At 43.3% G+C, this 10,051-nt stretch overlaps 1 protein-coding gene across 1 annotated transcript in view; it reads right to left on the bottom strand.

Moving 5' to 3' along the window:
- Pp2d1 (protein phosphatase 2C like domain containing 1) overlaps positions 1 to 7,083 on the bottom strand; it is a 27,771-nt gene extending 20,688 nt beyond the window's left edge. Inside the window, 4 exon segments of the mRNA XM_023708439.1 lie at positions 5,063 to 5,648; positions 5,767 to 5,995; positions 5,997 to 6,218; positions 7,007 to 7,083. Coding sequence (XP_023564207.1) covers positions 5,063 to 5,648; positions 5,767 to 5,995; positions 5,997 to 6,218; positions 7,007 to 7,032 — 1,063 coding nt within the window. The 5' untranslated portion in view covers positions 7,033 to 7,083.
- Positions 7,084 to 10,051: the final 2,968 nt, after the last annotated feature.

Raw genomic sequence — 10,051 nt, 5'->3', positions numbered from 1 at the left:
GAGGGGGAGGGGGGGAGAGAGAAAGAAATGTAAGCCATATGTGGTTGTCTGTTACTCTTCTCTCATTGCTGGGACAAATACATGACACCCAAACTGAAGGAAGGAAAGGTTTATTTAGCTCACAGTTAGTGGAGGTTTCAGACCATATTCAACTGGCTCTAAGACAGAGTGGTACATGACACCGAACAAAAATCATTCATGGCAGTGGCAAAGAACAAAGGAGCAAATGGGAGGAGTAGCAGCAACAATGGCAACAGAGAGCAAGCCTGTCTCCCTTACGTTTCACTCAGGCTATCTGCCCCAGGCTGGGTACAGCACTCACACCCACAATCCCAGTGGATCATAAGTTAATCACAAACTCTAGCAACGCCCCATGACTGCATGAGGCTTTGGGGGAACAACTAGACACAAATCATAACAGTGGTGACGCACTTCTATGATTACAGCACCATGGGAGCCCAAGGCAGGAGCATGACAAATACAAACCCAGCCTGAGCAATCTGGGGATGTAGCTCAGTATGAACATCCGGGGTTTAGTCTCAGTCCCAACCCCCACAAAAAATGTAAAATTTGATCCAGCATGGTGGAAGGCATGCCTGCAATCCTAGCACCCATCTGGCTAAGGCAGGAGGACCTCCAGTTTGAGGCCATCCTGAGCAACTCAGTGAGACCCTATCTCAAAATGCAAGCAAGAGAAAGAGAAGGAGGAAGGAAGAAAAGAAGGAAGGGAGAGAGGGAGGGAGAGAGGGAGGAACAGAGGAAGGGAGAAAGGGGGAGGGAAATTGAAAACTCATCACTTATATGATGTTAGGGAAAAGCTTAATTATGTAACATAAATGTTATATAAATTTACAGATGCATGTGGGTGTTTGAATCCTATAAGTGTAGCAGAAAATGCCCCCAGCCAGTCTGTCAGTTGTCCAGGTGACAGTTCCTGTTACAGTTCCTGTTGCTTCTGTCATTGTGATGCATATTGTAAGAACCAATCAAAGATAACCAAGTACTCTACCTCTGTACTCCCTCTTTGCAATTCCATAAAATCCTTCTTCCCTGGACCTTTTAAGGCCTGACATTTTGAGGAACAATTGATTTCCTGTCAGGGCCTGTTGACATAAAATTAATCTGCCTCCAAATCTTGGGTGTCTTTTCAGCGTTAAGGATTAAGTGAATTAAAATAAAAACACATCAAGAGTGACTACATGAGGGGCCGGGGAGATGGCTCAGTAGAATAGGCGCTTGCCTGGCAAGCTCAAGGGCCTGAGTTCAATCCCCAGTTCCACACACACACAAAAAAAGAGCGACTACATGAAAAAATGTTTGTCACTAGCTGTTTAAAAAAATGAGAATTAAAACCACTGAGATTCCATCTCACTCCAGAAATAATGACTCTTATCAAAAAATCAAAGCCAGGCATAGTAGCACATGCCTATAATATTAGCACTTGGGGAGCAGAGACAGGAAGATTGCTGTGAGTTTGAGGTCAGTCTGGGCTACAAAAGAGTTTAAAGCTAGCATGAGCTATATAGTGATGCCTTGTCTCTAAAAAAATAAAATCATTTTTAAGAACTCAACCACTAGCCAGTAGTGGTGGTACATGCCTGTAATCCCAGCACTTGGAAGGCTGAGGCAGGAGGATTGTTGAGAGTTCAAGATCAGCCTGGGCTACAAAGTGAGCTCAAGGCCTGTGAGACCTTATCTCAAAAAGAAAAAAGAAAAGGAAAGGAGAGGAAAAGAGAAGAAAAAAAATCAACCACTATAAATGTCATGAGGCTGTGGGGAGAAAGGAACCCCTGTCCAATGTTGATGAGAGTGTAAACTGATACAACTAGTATGGAAATCAGTAAGAGTACAAATTGCACTTGACCTAGCTATTCCCCTTCTAGGTGTCTTCCCAAAAGAATTAAATACATCGTACTACAGCCATACATACATACTCATGTTTATAGCACTGCAATTCATAATAGCTAAATCTTGGAAATAGCCCATATGTCCATCAACAGATGAGTGGATAAAAAATATGTGGTATTTATACACTATGGAGTATTACTCTGACATAAGAAAGGATAAACTTGATTCATTTGTGAGAAAATGGATATAAGAAATAGATGCACCTTGAAACCTTAATGATAAATAAAGACACCCAAGCTGAAATAGCACATGATTTCTTTAAAAGCTATTGTCATCTAGAGGGGACAGTGTTTCTAAAAGTGTACCTTTGGTTAGTGTGACAGTCTTACATGTTTTATATGTTCTTTGGTCTATTAGTCTGTTTCAATCTGTATATATGATAATTTACTCTATAAGCTCCTATAAACACATTATTCTGATGCTGGAAAAGTAAGGGGGAGTCGAGGGGGCAAGGGGGGCTGAAATGTGTTATGTCCATGTACCGACCCACTACAGTGAATGCAGTCATGCACTACAAACATGTACAAATAGAAGGTTAAAAAAAGAGAGAGAGGGGCCGGGGAGATGGCTCAGTGGAATAAGCGCTTCCCTGGAATAAGCGCTTCCCTGGCAAGCACAAGGGCCTGAGTTCAATCCCCTGTTCCAAAAAAAAAAAAAAAAAAAAGAGAGAGAGAGAGAAATTATAAAATTCTATATAAATGGGAAGTGATGAGAACCAAAAAACAGGGCCTGGGAGATGGTTCAGTAGAATAAGCACTTCCCTGGCAAACTCAAGGGTCTGAGTTCAATCCCCAGTTCCACAAAAAAAAAAAAAAAAGAGAGATGTAGTTTGGAAGTAATGTTTTCCACATGTATAAATTCAACAATTATTCAATGACTTCATCATTTCACTTACATTTCAATATAACTTCTTTAAATCATAGATTTGTATACAACTCTATTTTCATGAATTCCCTAGTGTAGTTTATAAATTTCAAAACAAGAAAAACTCATTCTTTTGTTATAATTGGTCCTGTTTTATTGAAAATACAAACATGTTCTTGATAAATTTGTGTGGAATTTTATATTTTTTGAATGGCAAAGAGAAAACCATTTAAAATGCCTTCAGTCTGGGCACAGTAGTTCATGCCTATAATCCCAGTTACTTGTGAGCATGAGGTGGCCTAGCATGGTCACCTAATAACTTAGTGAAACCCTGTCTAAGAGAGAGACAGAGACAGAGACAGAGAAACAGAAACAGAGACAGAGACAGAGACACAGAGAGACAGAAGCAGAGGCAGAGGCAGACAGAGGAGTAAAACAGAGAGAGAGAGAGAGAGAGAGAGAGAGAGAGAGAGAGAGAGAGAGAGAACTAAGAATAAGGAGGTCAGTGTGAAAGCCTGGGCTCAATTCCCAGAATGAAAAAACAAAATTGTGGGGCTGGAGAGATGGCTCAGTGGTCTAAAGCACCTACTTAGAACAAGCTTAGCAAAAGCATCAGGGACCGCGGTTCAATCCCCCAGCACCACATGCCAGCCAGCCCGCCCCCTGGTGGGCTGAGCTGGCCTCTCTCTCTCTCTCTCTCTCTCTCTCTCTCTCTCTCTCAAATAAATAAATAAATAAAATTAAAAAAAAATTGTTTTCAGGAGTACTTCAGCATAATTCATGACCCTTTCACAAAATAATTTCTTCCTTCATGCATATCATTCTACTAAAACATGGGCCATCAAAATCAAAATAATTTAATAATAATTTATACAGATTTACACCTGAAAAGTAAATCTGATGAGTGTTTCACCTGGAGATTAGAACCAACCACAAATGCACCCAGAAGCGGTGCTTCATGGAGGTGCACAAGACACTGTAGGATGCCAAATGCACCCCATCACACCCAGCTCAGGGGATCCTGCTTTAAAAATAAAATCCAAGAGCCAGGAGTATTGCTCAGTGCTAGAGCACTTCTGGGTTCAAGTACTGAAGAAGAGAAAAAGGAACACTGAAGAGAACCACCTTTTGAAGAGAATTAAATTTTGGAGCTTAAATCAGGAATCACTCTCTCTGTGCTTAAGTAGATGCCAAGGAAATGAAATTTCCCATACATATTATCAGACAGTAGCACAATCAAACTAGAAACCAATGGCAAAAGAAACCACAAGAATTTTCGGGGCCAGGTAGATGATGCAGTAGAATAAACACTTGCCTGGCAAGCTCAAGGGCCTGAGTCCAATCCCCCGTTCTGCAAAAAAGAAGAAGGAGGAGAGGGGGAAGGAGGAGGGGGGAGGGAGAGGGGGAAGGGGCAGGGGGAGGGATGAGGGGGAGGGGAGGGGAGGGGAGGGGGAGAAGGAATGAAGCAGTTTCTATGACCATTATTCTGAGATGATATCAGTGCTGTGTGGCCAGTGAATTTAGAGGATAATTTATTACAAATGTATTAGTTATTGGAATAACTCATGAGTTTCAACAACTATTATCAAGAATAATCAACTTTCCATTGTCCTAAAGAAAGGAAGTATGCCAAACAGTTTTCAGTTTCATTTGGATCTGTATAAAATGTAGTCTATTTGTTTTTCCTCTCTTTCAATAACTCTACTGAGACCTCATTTGGAAAATTATGTTTTGTTTTGTTTTACGCTATTGGGAATTAAACCTAGGGTTCTCTTCTTCTCAGCTACTTCCCCACTCCTTTTTATGTTTTAGTTTGAGTTAGGATCTCACTGTTGACCAGGCAAGACTTGAACTTGGTTTTTGGTTTTAGTTTTCTGAGACAGGGTTTTGCTATGTAGTTCAGGCTGGCCTTGAACTCTTTGTATAGCCCACGCTGGCCTTGAAATTTCCATGATCTTCCTGCCTCAGTTTCCAAAGTGCTGGGTGGACAGGCCTATGCCACTACACCCAACCAAGATGTGAATTTGTGGTCCTCTTTCAGCCTGTGGAGTTGCTGGGATTATAGGCATACATCACTGTGACCTACTAAACTTTAATGTTTTGCACAATTAGTTTATATCTAGGCCCCTTTGAGAAATAATTAGTTTTGTGCCTACAAACTGTATTTAAACTGTGGTTGTTTGTTGTTTCTTAATCAATGCAAAAAGTCATTAAATAACTGTCACTGGAAGCATGAGGGATTTTGCTGCTAGGAATCAAAATGTTATCTGGTGCTACTGAACATATATACCAGTGTTTGCGACATGTAATATTCCAGAAATTATTTGTGGCACCATCTGGGATGGGAGGCCGTCTGCCAATTTATCGCTGCTGTTGAGTTTTCTCCAGTTCATATTGGCATAAGGATATTTAATTCTGCCTTCCAGTATACAAGTAACTACAGAGCAGCCACTCCATAGAACCCTGGAGCTTTCTTCTCTTCCAAGGCGTAAGAGTCTGTCCATCCTCCAGCATGCTTTGGCAAAGGCCTTATGTATATCCTCATAATTACACTTCTGCGCGCTGGCATTTGTTTTTGTAGAAGAGAAGAGGTCTTCTATTGCTGTGTAGTCCTCTCTAAAGATGCTAGCGAAGGCGCTGATTACTTGTTGCTGTGCTGGGGTCATTTGGTAAGAAGGATCAGACGTAGACAATTGGTGGAGAAGCAAAAGCGGGAGTTCTGCGGATGTCAAGTCTGCTGCCAATGTACCCTGATGTCTGTCCAACAAACCGAAAAAACACACATTGGGTTTGTTGCCAAAATTATTTATTATCATGAATTTATCATTCATGTTGGTTTTCTCTGTAGAATTCCTATCTTCGGGCTGGAGAGATGGCTCAGTGGTCTAAAGCACCTACTTGGAACAAGCTTGGCAAAGCACAGGGACCGCAGTTCGATCCCCCAGCACCACAAGCCAGCCAGCCCCGCCCCCTGGTGGGCTGAGCTGGCCACACACACACAATAAATAAATAAATAAATGTTAAAAAAAAAAAAATCTTAGAATGCACTGGTATTTGCTTGTTCCGAAGTAGCTCAAAAGCATTATTAATGCTTTGTAGGACTTTCTCATTGAGCATAAAGGAGGACAACAGGTTAGCAATTAAAACCTGTCTCTGCTCAACAAACATAAAGGGTGGCTGCTTCTTCACTCCCAGCCACTGGAGCCCCAAGGTGGCGAGAGCTGTGTTGCTGTTTGTGCCGGAAAGCGCCAGCGATTTCAATTTCCTGCCTGCATACAGAACAGGGAAAGGTGATTCCTCCAGGCAGCAGGGCTGCGGCACTGAGTCCTGGTAGCTTTGCCTCTTTCTTTCGAAAACTCCTTTTCTTTTTAAGTAGAAATGAAGTATCTTCCGCTGAATCAAATGTTGATTTTTCCTTATCCCAGTCTTTTGAGTTCCAAAATACTCTGCAAAGAAGATGAAAGATAGTTATCGGGAATGAATGATACAGGGGAAATCTCCTCAAGCAGGACCTTGTCTTTGCAATTTGTTTTGGCTCTTCCTAATTCCTGAAAGGCCTGGAGCTGGGTGTGGTGGCGTAGGCCTGTATTCCCAGCACTCTGAAGTCTGATGCTAGAAGACCTTCGTGTGAATTTGAGGCCAGCCTGGGCTACAAAGGAAGTTCAGGGCCAGCCTGCACTGACAGTGAGACCATATCTAAAAAAAAACAAAAAAAAACAAAAAAAAAAAAACCAGGCTGGTGAGATAGCTCAGCTGTCTAAAGCGCCTGCTTAGGCAAGCTTAGGCAGTCACGGTTTGATTCCCAGCACCACATGCCACACCAGCCCTGCCCTCAGGGTGGGCTGAACCAGCCCCCCCAAAAAAAAACAAAAAAAATAGGCCAGGATTGAATATTCTGATTCTGTGACTTCCCTAAAACACATAGTAAGTTTTCAATAAATTAGTGATTAACCTACATGTGCAGAAGGAAACTGGATAAAATATCCACAAACTCAGCCATACATCTAAAAAAAATACACAAATCATATTTTATCACAGGCGTGTGAGAATGTGTTTTAAGCCTGTGAATTTCATTCCAAACAGGGGCATCATTATACTAGCATTCTGTCTTGTCCGGCTTAAATCAGTTTTATTTATATGAAAGGTTCACCAGAAAATAAATGTGCCATGCTAAAACTCTATAGAATAATAAAAGAAACTGACATTTGTAACCCAAAAAGATCTTCTTAAATACCTTAAAGCACTAGTAACGTTCTGCATGCTCCTGTGGGGCAGCTCTTTGCCCTCTCTTTACCGGCTCTCTGTTCTCTTCACTTAGTTGGTGATGGGGTGCAGAGGAGGAGGTGGTGGATGGCGGTGAGGGGCTTCCCAACTTGATATCAGCGCCTCATGTGTAGAATGTTTGCAGCCTCCCCTGGAACCTATGTCTCTGCTCTTTGTGATTCAGAACTGTGAGACAACGAGTCACAAAGTGTGCTCACAGACCTGTCTTTGGAAATTCTAAAATAGAGCTGTCTTCTAGCTATGTAAGATGAAACTGTAAGAAGGGTGACTTCAAGTAAACTGATTTTGTTTTTGTGCTCATGTGTGATGCCTTAAAAATAGTGATTCCCAGAAGGAAACTTTCCTGGACAGACAGATTGCCTTGGCAGCAAGGGCTAAGAGCCTCAGGCCAGCTTCCTGGACCTTCCCTCCTGCCTGCCCCTCCTCTACCCCTATGGACTGAGAACTGTACGTCTTGGCTAGGCTGTTTATTTATGTGTTTGTTTTTGTGATAATAAGGGATGAACCCAGAGCTTTTCCACTGAGCTACATCCTAGACTTTTTTTTTTTAATAAAGACTTTATCTCTCTAAACTGCCCAGGCTGGGTTCAAATTTACTGTTTTGCCTCTTATAGCTAGGATGATGGGCTACCATGCCTGGCCCATCTTTTTTTTTTTTTTTTTTTTTTTTTCCCGGAACCGGGGATTGAACTCAGGCCCTTGCGCTTGCCAGGGAAGCACTTATTTCACTGAGCCATCTCCCTGGCCTGGCCCATCTTTTTAATTTTAGGTTATTTATTTATTTGTTGTCTTTTAAAAAATAAGTATTGGGGCTGGTGAGATGGCTCAGTGGTCTAAAGCACCTACTTAGAACAAGCTCAGCAAAGCACAGGGACCACGGTTCAATCCCCCAGCACCACATGCCAGCCAGCCCCGCCCCCTGGTGGGCTAAACTGGCGACACACACACAAATAAATAAATAAATTTAAAAAATAAGTATTGTTTATTGGATTAAATTACAGTTACTTAACCATCTGTAAGACATATACATCTGATTTTTAATTTTACATTAGGTCACTGCAAATCAGATTTACATACAGCCTTCAAAAGCAGATAACGCATGAAAGTAGGTTTCTAAGCCGGCTAACAGAAATCCACTTTCTTTATCATAAGCAAATTAAGAATCTTAAGTTTGCAGATGTGTAAAACATCAAAACACCTTAGCTAAAAGTCTACTTTTGGGGCCAGGGAAATGGCTCAGTGGAATAAACGCTTCCCTGGCAAGCACAAGGGCCTGAGTTCAATCCCCAGTTCTGCCAATAGTAATAATAATAATAATTAATAATAATAATAATAATAATAATAAAGTCCACTTTTAAGGAAAAAAAGACATTTTCTCACTTTTGGCCTAACTTTCATTCTTCCCAGTGGTACCAAAGCCTCCAGAGCCCGTCATCCAAGCCTTGTACTTCTATCTCTAGGTAAAATAGATCCGTTCACAAATAAGCGAGGCAATTTGATCACCGTTTTTCTTTTCTTTTATCTTTCCTATTTTCTTTTTGTATTTAGGACAGGTTCTACAGGGTCTCACTACGTAGATGGCACTCGGAGTGATCCTCCTGTTTTCAGCCTCCCAAGATCTAGGATTACAGGCGTGCACCGTCATGCCTAGTCTCAATCACTGTCTCAGTGCGCCCCGGGGGCGGGGCTGGTACGTCATGCAGGGAATTGAACCTTGGCTGCTGCGCTCTGCCTAGGCAGGCGCTTTAGTCCACTGAGCTATCTGGCCGGCCCTTGGTCACCCTTTTTCACTTCAAAGTTTTCTTTGCCAAAATTAAACAGCAGGAGGGAGCCAGGTAGATGGCTCAGTGGAATAAGCGCTTCCTGGGCAAGGGCAAGGGCAAGGGCCTGAGTTCAATCCCCAGTTCTGCCAAAAAAGAAAATTAAATAGCAGGGCATGGCAGTGAGAGGCCGGAGAGCTAGGGGAGCGGAGGGCACAAGGGGAGCTTTGATTGTCTTTTTTTTTTTTTAATTTATTTATGGGGGGCAGCTCAGCCCACCAGAGGGTGGGGCTGGCTAGCATGTGGTGCTGGGGGATTGAACCACGGTCCCTGTGCTTTGCTAAGCTTGTTCTAAGTAGGTGCTTTAGACCACTGAGCCATCTCACCAGCCCCTTGATTGTCTTTTTGAGACAGGGTCTTGCTATGCAGCTCAGGCTGGCCTCAAGCTCACTTTGCAGCTCAGGCTGATAGCAAACTCACAGCGACCTGCCTGCCTCAGCCTCCCAAGTGCTGGGATTACAGAAGTGCATCACCACACCCGGCTGATCTTTCTGATTTTTCAAGGCCCTCTCTTCGCTGCTGGCCAGTACGCACGGCTGTGCGCTACTCCCTCACAGCTTGCTGCACACTGAGGAGATCTGCACAAGCCAGCTGTGCTGAACCCCTTGTGGGAATATACCACAGTCCACTCAGTGTCAGGGTGTTCATCACGCAACCTGCTGCCCTTCCTCCAGAACCTTCCCCCACCATCAAAGTGGTTAGGTGCGAAAGTGTATTTCCCAGAATCCCTGAACCTGTGTGGGTCTGGTTAGAGCTGACCAAGGAAGGAATTCGTAGGGGATTTGCCGGACATCATATCCGAGTGCGGCCACTGGGCAGTGAGTTTACCCACTTGCGCAGAGGTGTCCGTCACAGTTCAGCTTGTGCTTGCCCCCATTACTCTGCCTCCAGCTTTTGCTCTGGACCTCAGGTCTTGCTGACATACGTCCTTAGCAGACACTTGCCTGTGACCCGCAGAGGTTAACACTGCCACCCACCTTCCCCAGTAGTTCCCTCCTGGTCTCGTTTCTGCAGCTGCACACCTCTGGCTTCTCTGCAACTGACTGGGACCCCCTGAGCTTCCAACTCTCCTTCCCAGATGTCCAATTGCCCAGTGGTTCCCTCAAAATATACACAGTCTGCTTTCAGCAATAACTGCTTCCCTTTCGTCTCGACCGCCGACATGCCCTCCAGAC

This window comes from Octodon degus, unplaced genomic scaffold, assembly GCF_000260255.1.
Source record: "Octodon degus isolate 3935 unplaced genomic scaffold, OctDeg1.0 scaffold00361, whole genome shotgun sequence".
NCBI classification, from domain to species: domain Eukaryota; kingdom Metazoa; phylum Chordata; class Mammalia; order Rodentia; family Octodontidae; genus Octodon; species Octodon degus.
Note: the sequence above shows the minus strand (reverse complement) of the source record. Positions and strands in the feature narration are given on the sequence as shown.